This window comes from Sceloporus occidentalis, unplaced genomic scaffold (assembly GCF_023333645.1).
Source record: "Sceloporus occidentalis isolate IW3139 unplaced genomic scaffold, rSceOcc1.0.p SCAF_5, whole genome shotgun sequence".
Taxonomy (NCBI): domain Eukaryota; kingdom Metazoa; phylum Chordata; class Lepidosauria; order Squamata; family Phrynosomatidae; genus Sceloporus; species Sceloporus occidentalis.
This window is the reverse complement of record NW_028316985.1, coordinates 90,861,565-90,881,035: the sequence shown is the minus strand read 5'-3', so window position 1 is coordinate 90,881,035 and position 19,471 is coordinate 90,861,565. Positions and strand designations below refer to the sequence as shown.

The window sequence follows — 19,471 nt, the reverse complement described above, 5'->3', positions numbered from 1 at the left end:
TTAGTAAAAGCTGTAATTCCCTACAAAGTACACTGCAGTAGAAACTAAGTGACTATTGGTAATAATAAAAAAGGCCTTAAAATTCTGATCCTATTATAGCATTGGAACATACCCAAACTGCTTCCATAATCTCTGAAATGTTACTGTTCTCTGATTTAGGTGTCTGTGTCAAGAATAAAAATGAAGTATAACTGGTAGCTCTAGACTATTTCCTAAATGTAATTTAGTATTCACTAAGCACCAGCACTTTGCAAATAGCTCAGAGGCTTTCCTTCAAAGGTTCAGAGCTCCAGTTACGCATTTTGTGCTAGTAGCACCAAGCAGCTCACCTTCCAGCCTCTTGAGCTAAAGAGATGGCTATGATAAATCATGCCAAGTTGGCACCGAAGGGTAGCAGCCACCAAGGGACTGAATACTAGGGCCCCCTCCCCAAGATTATATCTCCTTAAATGGCCTGCCTTGGGCTACTAGTTTCAGTAGTAGAATTAACATACATGCACACGCGCACACGCACACACACCTCTATTCTATTCATGTATTCTGGCACAGACTAGTCGAGAAAGCTCCACAGGACGTTCAGACTTGTAGAAACCCATTAACACCAGTCACAAGACTTTCCAAAGAAAACACTGGGGGCTGTTTAAAAAGTCAGGCCAAGTGGTTTTATGCAAGATCTGGTAATTCATTAATCAATCTGGCTGCAAACACCGAACGAATAACTTTGCAACGGTTACAGATCCCCCAACAGAATATAGGAGTCTTATGCGATGAATCTATGCAAATTACCCAAATGACTATTTAAAGAAAGCCCCCATCCCCTTTGCCATAAACAACCAGCGCAAATGGCTACAAAGTCATTTATCTTTGTAAAACCTCTTCTTTACCAAGAATGATGCACCGTGTATGCTTCCATTGTGAATCTTTTTCACTCCCCCTCGTACTCATGGCTTGTAATAAACATCTTTGGCTGCCTACACAGAAGCACAGTAGCTTATATTTTGCTTTCCAATACTTTACACGCATCAGAGTTTCGAAAATGCCTTGGTACTGAGCTGAACACAAACACACATCCAACAATTCTGTGTAATTACAAAAACAGTATGGAAACTGAAATCTTGGTTTCCTTTAAAAATGTATGGAAGAAAATTCAGGAAGAATATTGTAAATATTAACACAATCAAATGAACTCTACATTTACAATTTCTCTTTCACTGTACATTTTCTGTTGGAGACTGGCTGTTAAATTACTATTTGAATGGGTCTTATTCCTGAGCAGCCAGCACATGCATTTTTAAAGATGAAACATGATGGGTCTTTTATTCCAAATGCCATCATCACAACTTTTAACATTTTCATGTATAATGTTTATACATATATTTGTGTTGACAATTACCTCTATAGCACACCCTGCTTGCATTTCATTCTACCTGGTTTTAAATAGCATTTCAACACACCAGGCAACACAAATGACACAGCAGGAGTTGTCGTGCCAGCATGGAAGCAAGATTGCCCATTTTGCCAGTTTCTCCAAATTAGTGCTAAAGTACTAAACAGAAAGCATGGGGAGATAGTTTCTCAGACGTGTCTTAGGAATGGAAAAGAACTAGTCACGCAGGTAGAATCAACGGAAACACAGTGAAACCATGAAATACTACTGTCATATGAACTGCAGCAAATGGAGGGAAAGAAAAATGGCTAGTGAGTGTTGTCCACATGCAAGTCAGCAGATCTTTTGGCACCACTTTTGTTGATATGATTATCAAAGGTAGTATCCGAAATGTGTAAACTGCAACTGGACAGCACTGCTTCAAACTGCAGGTAAGGACTCATATGACTCTCTACTGTTCTCTCTGCATACACACATACAATAAACAGACTCCACCTTACTGAAAAAATAAGACAGAATTGCTAGTAAAAGTCAGATCTAGCCATGGTGGTACGTGCTTTGGTTATATCCTGTTTGTAATGGGCTTAACATGGGGTTGCCTTTGAAAAGTGCTCAGAAACTTCAGTTGGCCCAAAGAGTTGCAGCCAGGTACTGATCAGCTACAGGGAGCACACAGCTCTCTTCTTGCAACACTGGTTTCTGGTCCATTTCTGGACGCAATTCAATGTGCTGGATTTGACTCATAAAGCCCTCTACAACTTGGGTCCAGGTTATCTGAAGGACTGTTTACGAGCACAGTAGGGTATAAGATTGTCTGGAGCAGTCTTTCTCTCCATCTCACCATCTTCTCAGGCTCTTTTGATGGGAACAAGAGAGAGGACCAGGCTCTGGAACTCCCTCCCTAGAGAGGCCAGGATGGCACCATCTCTGCTTTCTATTTGGTAGCAGGGAAAAAAACCTCTTTGTGCTATCAGGCTTTTTCAAACTGATGAGGCACTGACTTTTAAATGTCGTGGAATTCAGAAGTTAAGTTTTGTACAGAGTTTTTAAATACACTTTAATTTTTTTAATGTTTAATGTTTTTAATTTTCTACACTGTTTAATTGTTTTTAATGTATTATACTGTGGTATTGTCTGCATTGTCTGCATAGCCATCTCGAGTCCCTATATGGGGCAAAAAGGGGATATTAAATCAATATACCAATCCTGTCAGAATCAGACAATTAGCATAGGAAACTGGTTGCAGCTGCTTGGTGGGAAACAGGGACAGTTTTTTTATGTCCACAAGAATGTGTATGTGCATGTTCATCATGCATACACAAACAAACACACAAGTTGAGCTTTCTCCATGATACCAACAAGAGATTTTGGAAGCTAAACACGATATGAAATGTAGCCTTGACTGCACCAATCATGTCAGTGCTGGGTATTGGAGATTACTACTTGTTATTTCTCATTCCAGGTCCCCATTCTCATTCCACATCTGGAATTACTGTTGCAAAATACCTAAATTCCAGATTTATCTACAAGCACACATGGAGAAGACAGTGCTTCTTTGGATATTCTCTCTAAAGCAACAAAGCATTCTGGTCCAGCTCTTGTTAAAGCTGGAGTATTATATTTATGATCAACATGATGGGGGGGGGATCAAAAGTTTTAAAGGTGAAAGCTTAAGCTAAGGTCTCTCTTGAGAACAGTGTGAAGGTAAAACCTAGTTAGAAGCTTGTCTTCTCTGGTTCTTGAGCACCCCCCGTAGTCATAAAAATGAGCAGCAGAGCCAGGAAATACCACTGCATATTGGAAATATTGTTATATAAAAACAATATGGAAAGAAAACATGGAGAACAGAGAAGTTGAATTCATATCATGGGAAGCAGTGGTGCAATTAAATAATTTTACAATCTGGAATTAATGATCTCATGGGGTAAGACCACTAGATATTACATAGATATTACATCACTCGCTTCAAAATGTAGTAAGGCAGCCCTATTTGGGAGCCCTCTTGCTTATTCTGCTATTCTGCATCTCTACTATCTTGGACCTGCACACAAACATAATCTGCAATCCTATACCTGTACCTTGAATTCAAGGGGGTTTATTTCTGGGGCATATAGAATTCTGCTATTAAGCTTAAATTCAATAGGACTGATGACTCATTATTTTTTTCTTTTTGCAGGGCCAAATGTCAACTAGGTATCAAAGCTTACATATTTTTAAAACAAGTGACTAGAAACTACAGCAAGATCCTTTCATGTTAGATCCAACTAGCCTTACCTGGTCACAAATTCAGAGGCAAGGGAAAGGTAGATTAACTGTTCACTCTGAAGCACCTGTATGAAGTAAGGATGATTTTTTGTTTGCTTTAGCTCAAGTAAGAGACAAGGCAGCTGTTAATGCTCCAAGCAATGGTTCACTATTTACATTTGACAAAAGCCAGGAGTAGATTAACTGCCCACTACACGTTGCAAAAATGTGACTTCTCCACATTTTCCTAAAGATTCCTTAGTCATTAGGCTCTGGATAACTACTCACCAGCAAACTTCCATTATATACTTACTACTAAACTGTAATACTTCAAACTGTATGTTTCATTATTACATTGGCCTGAAATGAAAAACTGTTTTCAATACTGTATCTGTTTTTAATGCATTTTTGGGTGCTGAATTAAAAAGCACACACACACACACAAATGGTACCACACACAGTTCTTTCACAAATTCGGTATTTTTAGCAATTCAGTTGTTATTCAGCTCTGATTAAGTGCAGATGCTGATGTTTCAGGGCAGTTTCTTTTAAAGCTTTTCAATCGATTTTTGTGTTTCATATCCACGAATTAAAGCATTTTGAAAGTCTGTTAGAAGACTCTCTTACTCTTTGTAGGGTCATTTCATTCAGTCATATATTACAACACAGAAACATGTCAAAGCAAGTTGCAAAAAAATTGTATGTGATGGAGCAGATCAGGTCATTTTTGGCTTTAGAATGCCACATTCCAATAAAACTAGCATACATTTTAAAAAAGTTTTATGACATTCAATTTTGCAGGCTTATCCTATAGCTATTAAGACAAACTTTATTTTGCTTACCTTCCCCCCAAAGCTAAGAAACAATTTTGTATGTTGTTACTTGGTGCTGGGCAATTAAGGGGCTGTACATCAGAGCTGAGTTGGAGACGTGGCAACCACACACCACGCCCCCAACCTGGTGTAAAAAGGAGCTGCAAAATGCAGCTCCTGTTTGCACCATGGTGCATTATGACACCCCTCGTGTGCAGCACCATTTGGGTGCTGTGCACAAGAGACGTCATCATGGCAAGCACCATCTGGATGGGTGCACGCCAAGATGGCACCTAGGCTGCATGAGTAGGGCTTTGAGAGTGTGAACAGTCAGCCCTACCACAGCCCTAGTTCGGGTGGAAGCCAACATAAAGTGCCGGTCTGTACACCCTCTATGTGATTAGATTTCGCACTGTTTAAATTTATCAGTATTTTGCACATTCCTGTTTTTTATAGTACTACACATTCTAAAAATGCCTATTTTTAAGAAAATGGGCCCCGTTATATTAGTCCATTTGCTGCTTATGGCAACAAACCAAATGTTACTTTTATAGACATGTCAGCTCACAATATACACTTAGACCCAACGGCTGAATGATCAAAACTGATCAATTTAGTGCAGGTAGCAGAGGGAAGGAAATAATCAAATACTTCAAAGTGTTTGTTAAAACAAATCCTTACATGTAGAAAATAAGCAAGTCAGAATAAAATCTAACCCAGTATCCCCCTCATTAATGTGCAGAGAAGTTTGCTGTTGTTTTTGAATGAAGGATCTTCTGTTTGCAGTCTAAAGTGGCACAGCCCAATGATGGATTCACATTAAGAAATTGTGCCAGGAGAGGGCATACAGAATGAGCACCTCTGCAGAGTTGCGCAGAGGCTGCTTTGTATATTAACTTCAACATACGTCTGTTCAGTGGATTAAATATGCCTTATTTTTCTAAGCAAACACTCAAACAATACATTTGTTGATAAGCTACTAGATAAAAAAACTTAGTGGCTCAGCACACACTGCTTTATTGTGATACACTTTTGGAGGTATCCAAATTATTCCCCATTATTTTCTTGCCAGACTATCAATTACTAAATAAAAAGGAGGAAGAAAGGAGGAGAAAAAGAAAAATGGCAACACCTTTAAGACCAACAGATTTTTTTTTTTTCGCATGAGCTTTCAGGGATATAAATCCCCTTCTTCGGATGCTCAGGTATAAAACATATTTACACAGTGTAAATATGCTTTATTCCTGAACATTTATTATCATTCCGTACTGAATTTGAAGAAGTGGGTTTATATCCACAAAACCTCATGCGAAAATAAAAACCTTTTAGCCTTAAAGGTGCTGCCACATTCCTTTTTCCCCTCCCCCATTCCTTCCTCCTTTTTATGCTGAAAGCAACTAACACAGCTACTTTTTCGAAAACTACTCAAATGATTAAGGCCACAACCAAACTAAAAGGAAATAGAAATGTCAGACATCAAGTCCTATTACACTCCACTAGGAACAATTATCTACCGGACCCCCTTCTTTGGAATGGGGGAGATGGAAAACATTTTGTCATTAGGAATCAATGCAGCTGGTGAAGATGATAAGAATGAAGTGGAGAGGAAACTCCTTCCAAAGCATGGCAATTGCTTTTGGATAGCTGATACTACTTTAAAGACTAGTGCTGTTCATCAGAGATACCAGACTACACGGGATGTGCAATTTCTTCAAATTTAAATAAAACAGCATTGCTTTTTTTAAACAAACCACCAAAGATACCCATATCTAAAACCATCCTATAGATTCCATTAGTACTATAACACAACCCAGCCCCAGCCCTGCAGCAACAGAAAATTCCAAAATGCTACTCCTGTAATCTGAATGGTCTAGTTCCAGGAATTGCTTGCCACATGATGTATCTGCTATGTTAGGGGACCATGTGAAATGCATGTGTGAGCTATCCATGAGTGGTTGTTCTTCCTCCCTGAACCCTTATTATCGTTATTAACTTTATGCATACATCTCCTTTCCATCCAAAATTGGACTCAATGTGGCCTGCCAATTAAAATAGATAGATTAAATTTAAAACACATAAAAGACAAAACATTAAAATACAATGTTTATGGGAATGTTATATGGAAAGATACAGTCTGCCAGCTAGCCTGGACTTAATCACACTGTCCTTACAGGTCATAACCAAGACTCTAAATTGTGCCTAGAAACAGACTGGGCAGTTCAGCTATTGCAGAATATTGTGTGCTCCCTATAACCAGCCCCATTTGCACTCTGACTGCAGCTCTTGGGATCAAGTGAGGTTTCTGAACACCTGGCAACCACACATACAGCATGTTAAGGTAAGCAGCAACTGATGTCTCCAGCAAAGGGCACAGCCAGCACACTAACTTTAAGAGTGCAAAAGCACCTCTGGTCACTACAGAAACATGGGCAACCATGTTTACTACCAGGGAGAGGGAGAGGTGCTGTGGGATTTTTTGCCTCATGTACAAGAACAACCTGGGGAGGTCTGCCTTTTTCTCTCCCCCTTGTCCCACCATGTCTGTAGCCTCCCAAACATTACCAAAAAAAAAAAAATCTCATGAAAATATGTATAGCCCACATAAAGGGCTTCTGAAGGTGTGTGTGTGTTGTCAAGTCGACTGTCAATTTATGGCAACCCCATGAATTTCATAGAGTTTTCTTACACAAAGAAGACTCAGAGGTGGTTTTTACCACTTCCTTCCTCTGAAATATAGCTTACAGTAACTAAGAGGCTGTACAGACTGGCGTTATATGCCAGCCTCAGGGCCCGATCTCATGGTGGGCAGCATCACCGTGCTCCTTTAGTACTGCGTCCAGATAACACAGCACCAAAAGGAGCATCAGAAGGTTCCACTGCAAAGGCGCCCTTTCTGTGGCACAGAAAGGATCTGCTTTTTGTGGCTCCTTTTTGCACTATGGAAATGCCAGAGTGGGGCCACGGACCCAATCTGGTACTGAAAGCGGCGGCTGCAGGTCTTAAAGTGCTTTAAAAGTACTCATATATAAGTCTAAAAACTTTAGTCAAACATCAACCCAAAAAACCTGAGTTGATTTCATATGTACTTTAACTCTTATCGAAATAGAAAATATCCTCTTCTCTGAGTAGTGACCAGCAAAAGCTTAGGCCATCCTGGGAGAACCTAAAAGAACCATCAGCCCCTTTCTTCTCCTTCTATTGCTGCTATGCTTCTGGCCTTTTTTAAAGTCTGGGTAGGAAAATTGTGATGTTCTTTGACATCATTTTTCTTTGCTTTGTCCTCTATATCCCTTGTTACATGTCCTTAAGTTTTACCCTCAACTTGTCCACGGATCATATCAAAATCCATAATTTTGGCTACAAAACTTGCCCTCGACTTATACATAAGGTCGACTTACAGTCACGTATACATGGTAAGCAACTGGTATTCATTGGTGATCTTCCATCCAAGTATTAATTAGGGCTGACCCTACTTAGATTCCAAGATCAGCTGGGATCTGGTGTCTTTAGAGTATTTAGGTTACTAGCTGTTATTTCACTTTTGTTCTAATAAAAAGTCCTTTTTCTAATAATCATTCTTTGAGAACAACATATGGTTTTCTATGAAGGTTATAGATTATAACTTTCCCACATAATTTCTTTTAAAATACTTCACTTTCAATCCAGTAAGATTTTCAAAGCAGTTAAACAGCAATACAAAAAAGCAAATGAACACAATAACTAAATAAAGTGCAATACTGTACAAAAACAATAGATGAATAAAGGTTTTCAAGACAACTGTTCCAAATGCTCTCTGAAGCATCAGAACCCCATCAGCAAATAAGCCATGAGACCCATCCTCAGGAATCAGTGAAGTAAGTTCAAAAATTGGCAGCATGCTCCAGTTCATTTTCCTGCTGCTGTATTTGGAACCATTTGTAGTTTCTGGATGCTTTTCAAAAAGTAGTTTAATACAAAGTGTATTACAGTAGTCTACATTACCAAAGTGTGAAAAATGGTGACCTGATCTCTTTTTATTCAGGAGTGATCACAGCTATCATACCAACCGAAGCTACTTAAACGAAGTACTTAAGAGAATTCCTCAACTGATATAATGAACTGTTAAGAAGGAACACCCACCCACCTAGAAAAGGTAGCATGTCTTCTCCTGTATCAGCTGATTTTCCATCCACTGACATGTGTCTTTTGTGAATGAAATTTTAAATCATTTACCTTTTTACAATCCATCACTGATGCTGATCATTCAGAAACCCAGGTGTCACAACTGTATCTCATGAAAAAGTGAAATAGGTGGCATCAACAAACCAATTACATTGGATCCCAAACTACTAGATAACCCCCACCTCACCATTTGGGTACTACATACATTAACCAATAGATTAATAATACAGTACAACCACAGTATCCGAGCCCCATCTTCTGAAATATACCATATACATGTATTCCATGAAGAACCAGAAGCAGAAAAACCAAAAACTCCAGCCACAACTCACCAAAGTGATTCAGAAGGATAACATGGGCCCAAAATGCACAGGCCAAATAAGGTAACGTCCAGCCACTTTGGAGCTAGCATATACAAATACACTATAAACTGATGTTGCAAGGATCTGCTTCCATATTCAAGGAGAGATTTTACCTCCTCTGCTATTCAGTGATAGACCTCCTTCAAGGCACCCATATTATATCCCCAGGCTGCAAACATTGGAAAATTTCCAGGCAAATGTGACAAGTGCAGACTCCAAGAACATTCGTGATTAAAGTGGAGCCCATCTCAAAATACAAGCAATCTTATCTTCAAAGCACTTTCCAGACTAGTCACAGCAGACTATTAAGGTTATTCATTGATTACCAAAACACAGAAAGCTTCTTACACACACACACACTCAAAAGGGATCTCAGTTACGTACAATAGTGTTGCAGTAAAACAAAGACAGAATAATACGATCATAAGAGAAGAAAAAATAACCACAATACTTGTAAGTTTCTATAAAAGCCGACCAAATGTCCAAATATAAGTCCATTTGTAAATGTTGTCTATACATCATATCTTCAGATGTTACAAGTGTTGCTAGATATTCTAGCCACTGGATCACAAGTGGAGAAAAATGGCCTTTCCAATAATGAAATACCAATCTTTTAGCAATCAAAAAGGCATGAAAAACCACTTCCATTAGCCATTTGTCTCCAAAAAACAGGTGAATAATTCAAAAGAAGATGCACAACCCTGAATATAAAGGAAGTTTACAAAATAAAGTTTATTTGTGTGATTACTTCCTCCTATAGCCATACCAGTTATAGATATTAACACCGATGGCTCTTGATTAGTTAGACTTGGATATTCCATTCCCTTACCAATTTTAACATCTGGGTTTCCCCATAAAGTCAATTTGGCATAAGCCAAATGGGTGAAAGTGCAAATGACGAGACAATAATTGCACACAGTTCTAACTGCTGAAACTGTCGGCAAAATACTGCCCCCCCCTCCCCCCCGGTAAAATGAGAACCAAACCAAAATGAAAACTCCAGGACTAACCATGGTGGATTACTTATTTTAAGTGGATATGTTCAAAATTAATACAAGATAACAAATATGTCCAATGTAAGAAGATCTAGAAAGTCTAACCTGCCCTCTTTGACTGGAATTTGCATCCTTTTCAATAAAATCCTAAGAGGAGATGTGGCCCTCACCAAAAATAAAACTCCTGAACAAAAACATTTAGTTTTTGAATAGTAACTGTAAAGTATAAGTATAGAGGAATTCCACAAATACGAACAATTTTAGGTAAAACATTCATTTTAATTATGTTTACTTTACCCCACAGACTCATCTTTAAGCCTGCCCATCTCTCTAAATCTTGGCAATAACTTCTATCATCTTATTTATAATAAGATTAATCATCTGAGATAAGTTCCTAGGAATAATTATACCCAAATTAGTAATAGAACGTTGGCAATAACAAAACTGCCATGCTTTAAATATACTAGAGTTCATCTTGTCTCTCCCTGGTAGTATTTCTGACCAATTATCTGAATACCCAGATATTTTGCCAAAATTATTCATCAACAGCATCAAAACAAGGATCGACTGCTGGGTCTTTGAAATGAACAACAAAAGATCATCTGCAAAAAGAACGTTTTAAATTCTAAAGCAACATGCACAAATCCATTGATCCTGGAATCCTAACAGCACATACTAAGAGTTCCAAGCAAAAATTTAATATTAAAGGAAAATGGACATCCCTACCTTGTATCTTGCTTCAATGTAAAAAAAAAAAAGGATTTAAGAAAAACAGTTGGTCATAACTCATTTCAAAAATATTTTCGGAAACCCAAAATTAGCCAGTAGTGTGAAAATAAACAGCCAGTAAATTTTATCAAAGGCCTTCTCAGCATCTATAAAAATAATGTTCAGCTGATCTGTTCTATCCAAGTTTAAAGCAATCAAGTCCACAACCAACTAAATATTTTCGGCTTCCTATCTGTATATACAGAAATCTCCATCCAACCCAGGAGAAGCACCACTGGCAGTCCCACAGAGTTTTAACAGTGTTCCTCGAGGCAACTGATGAAAGGCAAGGAGACCACACCACTACTTGCAGTCCCCCTTAATCAGTTCCTCCATAGTTACAAGTAGGCTTGTTAAATAGACCAAGATCCTATGTAAAGCCAGCAGAGCTGAAAGCTCTCTCAGTGTACTTACACGGGATTGAAGACTGTCAGAAAGGGAAGATGAGCTTCCCAATTGTCTTCCTACAATTGTCTCCTGGCAGCAACCATTTAATCAGGCTACAGCCAAGGGAGAACTGAGAAGGATGGAAAATTTAGGGTCATTCTACTGGATCCTTCTTGTCTTGTTTTCTATTTCATCTGGTTACTATAAGATTTACCTCATAAACTTTTCAGCATCTGTGCCATTTTCCTTATTTTCTTCTTCCCCCCTTATCTCTTTTCCTTTTCTGTTGTGTCTTTCAGATTATAAGCCTGAAGGAAGGGACTGTCTTGTGTTTATTGATCTATATAAGCAGCTTTGGGAAGCTTTTCCGTTGAAGAGCAGGACAAAAATGCCTCAGATAAATATTAGAGAAACTGGCTTAGATCACGTTTCACCGCTAAAAGATACAGGACATCCCATTTTAACTGTTGTTGCACTTTTAAAAAATATATCTTTACACTAGAATACTGGTATATTTCTGGCATGTCCATAATTGTAACATATGCTGGCACAGTTCAACTGCTAGCATGTTCCAGCTGCTGAAACCACTTTGCCCATACCAAAGATGAGAGGGATCTGTAAGGAGGAACGGTTTCATGGAGCCCCATGGGTTTGCTGCATACAGCAACTAGAGCTTTCTAAATTGTCTGTGGGATTGCATGTCAGATAGTGAGACTAGATATTTCTAGTATGTAGGTATACACCAGAACTAAAACTCTGTCCCTTCCAACTCTATGATACTATATAGTGTGTGGCTTCTGTCTTTCACTTGAGGCTGCTGTCACTTCTTACTTGCATTTCTAGGGTAATATCTGGTGTGTCTAGTAATGGGCGATAGTAACAACATAAAGGGTGTTCACTCACCACATGAGATTTATTTTTCATTCTCTTCCTGGATAGTGCAACATTAGCAGCACATCATGCCACGACTGGTTCCACCCACTGGGTGAACATTTTAGAAATTAAATGCTGGCTTCCCTCTGCCACTTGCTCCTTTGAAATGTGGATACTGGTACCTAAAATATTCCATATTTTTTGTAGTCTTCTACTGGGTTACTTTCCAATAACCTAAAAGTACATCCAAGGAATTGGAAAAAAATGCTCATGACCACTGCAGCTTGCAGGTAACATCAAAGTTTGAGGACCATCTTCTGTGATCTTAAAAATAAAAATGGTTCTCCGACACAACCTTTTCTTACCTCAAATATGTTTGATGATTCATTGGCATACTGATTGGAAATTATTTCTGATTGGTCGCTGTACCATTTGAGTCCACCCAGAAAACTGTCGGCATCCAAGTCATTCACATCTAATTCGGAGAGGTCAAGTTCAGGAAGATCTGGGCAAAGAGGCTGGTCTTCACCAACCAATGCGGCACACTGAAAAAAGATAAAGGTGGGATTGGGGGGGGGGGGGGGATGGAGAAGAAAAAACAAACACTTTCTTTAATTAGAGGAAACTGGGAATAACATCAGCACCTGGTAAGAATTATATCTCAGTTAACTCACTTATACTATCCAATAGGTCACAGGAGTTAACTTCATTCTGGGGAACAAAATGCTGACATACATCAAGGCACTTGGTACAGGTGAGCAGTACAGCATGTGTGTGTGTATTCTCATGCATTGCTTGCATGGTGACCTGCCTAAAGGGAGAAAATATGACCTTTGGTTTCTAAACCACTCTCTTCTATGCTGGGAACATAAAAAAAAATCTGAGCAATTTCACATTCCTGAAATACATAGAAGTCTTTTAAAAGTCTGGAAGACAGGCCACTGCTTCTAATATCCCACTTAAGATACAGCACATTTATGAAGAATCTACACGGCAAGCAATAAATGGTATCCTTTCGCATCTCCTGTCTCTCTCAAATAACGTCTAGGTTTTTTTGTTTTTTAAAGTGTTAAACTGTACTCTGTGCATGTCTATTCAGAATGAAGCACTACTGAATTCAATGGATGTCTAGCGTATTTCAGTGCCTTTTTTCCTGTTGTTTGAGGCAGAAGACAATATGGTATCTCTGGCCTGTTACAGACTGCCAAAATAAAGCTGCTTCGGGTCTCTTTGGAGGTATGCTGATTAAATGATGCATGCATCCTAAGAATCTGGAAGCTGCACCAAAGCTGCACTCCAGTGCTTAGGAATGGAGTGTGGCTTTGGCGCGACCTCCGGACTCTTAGGACCCATGCATCATTTAAATAGCATACCTCCAAAGAGACTCGAAGCAGCTTTATTTTGGCAGTCTGTAACAGGCCTCTGTCTCCCTGCCCCCATTCTACCAATGGACTTGTGGTCAAGTCTTGTTTCACACTGGTCATGGGATACACCTGAGGGAATGGCCAGGGACTGGCACTGTTGTCTGGGCTCCATCCTCTATACAGGCAGCCATTCAATCTGTTCAAAATAAAGAGTGGCCCTGTAGCCAATGAAGTGAAGTGATAAGTAGGATGTCATGTCACGCTTTACCTTTAAAAAACTCACATAAAAACACAGTAAGTATTACCAGGAGACAGGGAAAATATATGGAAATCTGGGGTGTCTCTTTTTCTTTTTTGATCAAAAAATTTCAAACAATGCAACAAAGGAAATCTGGGGTTGTTCGTTTAAGCAGTCACCATGGTTTTCATGTGAAAAGAACCAGAAAAAAATCAGTAAGCGATGCAGCAACATGAAGTTTCACATTTCTATTGGCCTCGCACACATCATTCCCCTTTACAATCACCTGCCAAACAGGTCCAAAATTATTAGCCATAACACAGCTTAGAGTAAGCGACTACAGCGAAGTTACACCACCCTCATAATAAGCAGATTGTGAAATATCTCTCATGGCACAAGAAAGCTGAGCACCTGCCAAGTAATGACCAAATATCTATAAATGTCACATTCCATTTATGGACTCTTCCAATCTATACAAGCCTCACTTTGAGGCTATGGGCACTAACTCTGAACAGCAAGATGCCAGGTAATAGAAAACTGGTCTCAAGCCAAAACTACAAGGGCCACTAATTGGTTTTTCATAGCTTAATGCCTATGGCTCAAAACAGACAAGACATATTCTCATCTTTGCAACAGTCTTGGAAGGTAGGTCACTTCTGCTCCACAGGTAGGGAACCTGAGTCAGAAGATGGGCAGCAGGACAGCCAGGTTTTGATGACAGGAGCTCAACTCTACCTAGCTCTAGCCATGCAGGCATGCAAACACGGCTGGCCCTTTCCCCTCAGCTCTGTGCATGCCTTTCTCTTCTGGATCACCACCTGTTGCAGATCCCAGATATGTCCTTTCCTTCTGGAACATACAGTTTCTTCAGACTTGGAATAAGCACGCATTCTGAATCTGGGAATGATGGCATGCAAACTAAGGTGCTGCTTAGTAAGGGCAGTATGAGCCTCAGATATGAATGCTCCAAATACAACAAATACAACACATTTTCCTGTCATTTAATCACACGTTTCCGAACATAGGCCTTCAAAGTTGCTGCAAATCTTGTCCCTGCCACAAGCCTGAAATGGTGTTTTAAGTAACCCCCCCCCCAAAAAAAAAAATGACCTGGCCCAAGGCAGTTTGCCTTCTGAACTAGTAACTACAGTTCAAACAATGTGCCTCAGGATTTGTTGCAATGTCACAAGGTCTAACCAGGCTCACACTTTTTTTTAAACAGCCTTATGACTACCACCATTTAAAGCAACCAGTAATTCATTATGCAAGCTACCTAGCCCTGGCTAAGACTGAATGCCTAAGAACCATGAAAGCAGCAATAACAGAGCCTGGGACTAGCAGAATTATATCCTGGGGTACAGTATAATGTTGTCTTACATGTTACCTGAAGTGGAATTGGATTTCCGCCTTCTTAAGGTTGCTCCTACAATGACACTCCCACTGATGTTTGCATCTTCCCGCTATATATAACTGATGGTACCATTATACACCCAGTCTGGCAGATGTATTACTAGTGGAGGATGGTGCATCTGTCATAGTATGTACAATTACTCTATGTGGGTAAAGGTCTGATAATGTACTGGGAGCAACCATATGATAACTGGGGGCCCATTCAGACTACGCTTTACTCAGGAATCAATTCTTCCACGTGAAGTTCATATTCGCTCCGAATCTATCACAATCCATTTTGAGGCATGCACAAGAGTTCCGCGGCAAATGCTCCTTAGCCCAGGAAATTCAGAATCAGGTTAAAAGCCATTCCTTTTGAAAAAACCCGGGTTCTGCCGAATATGAACTTGCCCCCGATCATGATCGGGTCAAGTTTAGGGGGAGGGATTTGGCAGAGGGCAGAGCATTCCCTCCCCTTCATCTGAGAAGGAGGAAGAGGAGGAGGAGGAGGAGGAAAGAGCCTGGATGCAAAAAGGGGAATCTGACAGGAGGCAGGGTGACAGGAGGCTAAAAGGGGAAATCAGGGTGACTGACGGGGGCTGCAAAGGGCTGTCAGAGGGAGGACAGGGGGGGACTGGAGAAAGTGACGGAAGAGGAGGATGAGGAGGATGAAGGAGCCGTGGGAAGAAGGGGGCCATGGAAGGCATTCTCTAACGGAGCAGGAGGAGGAGGATGAAGGAGCCAGGGGGAACAGTCAATTCAGGGCAGGTCAGAGGGAGGGGAGGGTCGGAAAGAAGGAGGAGGAGGAGGATTGCCAAGGGAAATTGAGCTGCGGAGCCAAGCTGGAGGAGGGATGTAGGGAAATCAGGCTGAAGAAGGAGCACCTCTCTCTTTTTATTTTTGACAATCTATGTGCATGATTTTTTGGGTGACATAGAATGTGTGTGTGCTTGCTTGTGCTACTTTCATTTCCTCTTGCTCCTGGAACTTAAGAGCCATTATTATTATTATTATTATTATTATTATTAGTGTTATATGCGGATGCTACAGTCAGAATGCCTGCGCTACATTTCCCTTTTATTTCCAATTGATTCAATGGGTCTACTTTAGTTGGAACTGACAGGTCACTCTCTCTCAGCCTCAGTGGAAGGCAATGGCAAACCTCCTCTGAAGAGAACGTAAGCAGGAGGAAAAGGGTCAGTTCAGGTCAGGTCAAAGTCAGGGCACGAACGGAGGTTGCATCAGGCACCTTCCCCCCCCCCCCTTTTATTTTTTAAAATTATTTTTGGCAAAAAATGTGCATGGTTTTTGCTTGAGGTAGATATATAGATAGATAGAATGTGGCTAGCTGCTTGTTCACTTTCCCTTTCAGTTCCTCTCTCCCAGCAAAGGGGAAATGTTGCAAAGAGTACTTTGCAAAAAACTTTTTTCCCTTTGTGAATGAATGTTACAATTCTAATGTTACAATGTTTCTCTTTCCAATTTGGCAAATTGGCAAATTGATACATGCTTTTGCTACTGTCTCTAAGGAATTCAGGGGTAGCCTAGGGAAAGCAAAGAATGCATGGCATGGCATCCTTTGCTGGCATTCCGAGGTGAGGAATTTATTATTATTATTATTATTATTATTATTATTATTATTACATGTGTATGAGGCATTCTGGGGTGGCAAGGAGGGGGGATACAGGATGCAGAGATGGCATTAGCTTGCATTTTGGGGTTGAAAATGGGGCCAAGGGCAGATCATAACCTGCACTGACCCAAATGCCCACAAAACAAACACACACACACACACACACACAGAGGAGGTTTTTAATTTGACAGAACCTGTGCATTCTGGCGCCTGGCTCTTTAAAAAAAAGGAGGGGGAGCACACCTCCGATGCCCCAATGAGTGCTGCAAACATCAACTATGACCATTGTGGAACTAAATTTGATTGACAGCCAGGCACCTTCATGTTAAACCCGATTTCTCAAAAGAGGGCATTCAGGTTAAAATGCTCCTGATTTGTAGTGGGCACTTACTTACGGAAAGATTCAGGAGGGGGCCCCCCAAATCTGCCCAGTTCCTTCCAGGGCAAAAGTGCCAGTGGGAATGGGGCCAACAATAGCACTTCTCAAGTAATATATAGGTGGTCTGTGGGGCTGTAACATACAGTACAGTGTTTCCAAAGGACCTAGCCAAACCTGTCACACGAGCTGTCAAAGAAGGTCCCTGGTTTTATTTAGTTTTGTGTCCAGTAAAGCTGGCCGAGTTGTTAGTTTCACTTTCTTCCACACTAGACTTTTTGGTAAATCAAAATCAAACCAAAATGAAATCCAGTTATCCCTAATCTCCAGAAAAAGATCTAATACAGTTGGACTAGACATCTCCATAAGACTTTGAGTGAGACCAAGAAAACAAACCACAAGAAAACTTAAAGTGGCTTTCCCAAATGGAGTACCTTCAAACTATGTTGAGAGACAACCCCCCTCATTCCCAGCCTTCACAGATGTTGGCTGTGGTGATGGGAACTTCATCCCAACATATCAAGAAGAAGCTAGGTTGAGAAAGGCTGGGAGAGTCACTTCCTATTAAATTAATTCTGGATCAGAGAAATATGATAGTAGATCTTATTTCACATAAATGTTTAAAACCATTTGATTTGATTTTACTGTTGAATTCCTAGGATTTTCATTCTGATCTGAAGACATTTTAGAAATCTATACAGGCATTACAACCCCAGAAAAGCAAACCTGTGATTGCAATAATGATAGAAACAGATCTATAGGACACTTCACTAACCTTTAGACAGTGACAGCTGTATAGAGTACACCACACAGTATTAGGATAGCAACAGTTAAAGTTACTGGGTAAACTAACCCCCTCTTAAAACAGGAGAAAAGATTTCATTTCATTGTGGCTAGAACATTTCTATGCACTGGACTGCCAAATAAATCAACAAAAAAATAAATGTTATTTCCCTCAGATTTGTCGGCATCACTGACTTCTGGTATTAACTATGCTGGAGACATGACTTTTCCTTTTTTTATCCAAAAGTCTGTAGCAGTCAAGATCAGGTGGGAAGAGAAGGAGCGGTTGAAACTACAAACTTCAAGCATTTCTTTTTAACTACATGGTCCCACACAGAGCATGGTAAAAGCCTTCCCAGGTTAACAGGGCAAGGCTAAGAAGGTCTTCACTTTCCATCTGAAATCATGGGGACTATAAAATGCTTAATCCTGACTGGATTGCATTCAGAAAAGGATTAGGGGTGCATATGGTGTTTTCCAGACTATTTTCAGTTTTCATGCTTCTTCCTCTCCCCTTGTTTGGTTATCTACATTGGCAACCATTTGAATTAGACTGACTATGATACAGGAAAGATGGCAGACAGCAATCATATGGTTAAAAGCCTGGAGACAACAGTGATCACTTTAGAAGAGAAGTTTCCAAACTATTACCGTTGTTTATCTATTCAAAATTGTGGCAGTCAAGGCAAAGGGAAGAACTAGTAGAAGGAGAAAAACTAGATTTCATATGCTATGGACTGCCAATCATCTGCAAAGGTGGCATGGTTGTCTTGATATCTACTCCCCTTTGTTTTTCCTCTTGAATGAAGTCAACTGAGATGAGTGTTGACCTACCCCCCTGTAAATGCATGCATTTCCTCTGCATCTGTCATGTTACACTTCAACACTAAGTACAGGTTACCTGCTGAAGTTGGGCTTGAGTAAAATAAACTTCCTAGAAACATCTGACAGACAACCCCTGTAAGCACAAATCCAGAACTGCATATTCTGTATCTGACAACCTAATTGCAAGGCACACGGTGGAATAAAGAAACAGGGTCAATAGACTCAGGGCAGGCAGCAAAGGCTGCAATTTACCATTCCTCTTTCTCTGGCCAAGCAGGACAATGCAGGCAATCAAACAATTGGTGAAGAGGAAGGGAAACGTCAGGGTTGGAAGGTGAGTCTTTGACGTATCAGTTCCTTTCTTCCTATTCTTTGAAAGGGTACAGAGCTGTAACAGTCCAAGGCCTACCTGAGGCAAAAGTATAAATGTGCATATGAAATATACTGTGCTTAAAGGAAGAGCAAAATGGAAGTGCAAACCAAACATGGAAATAAAAACCACCTTAAAAAACAAAAATCTTCCCCACCCTTCTCTTACCAGTTTTGAAGTTACCTTTCATTTGCAAATGTTCCAATGTAGAGATGACCTTTTCTTGATACACAAATGAAATCTGTGATCTCATTAAAGGATAATCTAGGTCTTTGCCTGAAAAGGTAGATTCTCAGCATTGTTCTCCTAGTTGTGTTGTGGAGGTCAGTGGCTTAAAACTGATGCCATGGACTTCCAAAGTATCCTGCTGTTCGCTTTACTACTTTTCATTTGTAAAAATAGATTCTCTCCCTCTGCATAGCCTAGCTAAGCTGGCTGAGTTCTCTCAATAAGTACACTTTTTAAAAAGGGCCTGCAGTGGCCATTTTGAAGCACTATAAGGGA

The 19,471-nt window shown here is 40.1% G+C and overlaps 1 protein-coding gene across 1 annotated transcript in view; it reads right to left on the bottom strand.

Moving 5' to 3' along the window:
* Positions 1–19,471, bottom strand: part of PPARGC1A (PPARG coactivator 1 alpha) — a 115,638-nt gene that overhangs the window by 91,790 nt on the left and 4,377 nt on the right. Inside the window, exon 2 of the mRNA XM_089524724.1 lies at positions 12,355–12,534. Within this exon, the coding sequence (XP_089380850.1) occupies positions 12,355–12,534 (180 nt within the window). The remainder of the gene's footprint in view (positions 1–12,354; positions 12,535–19,471) is intronic.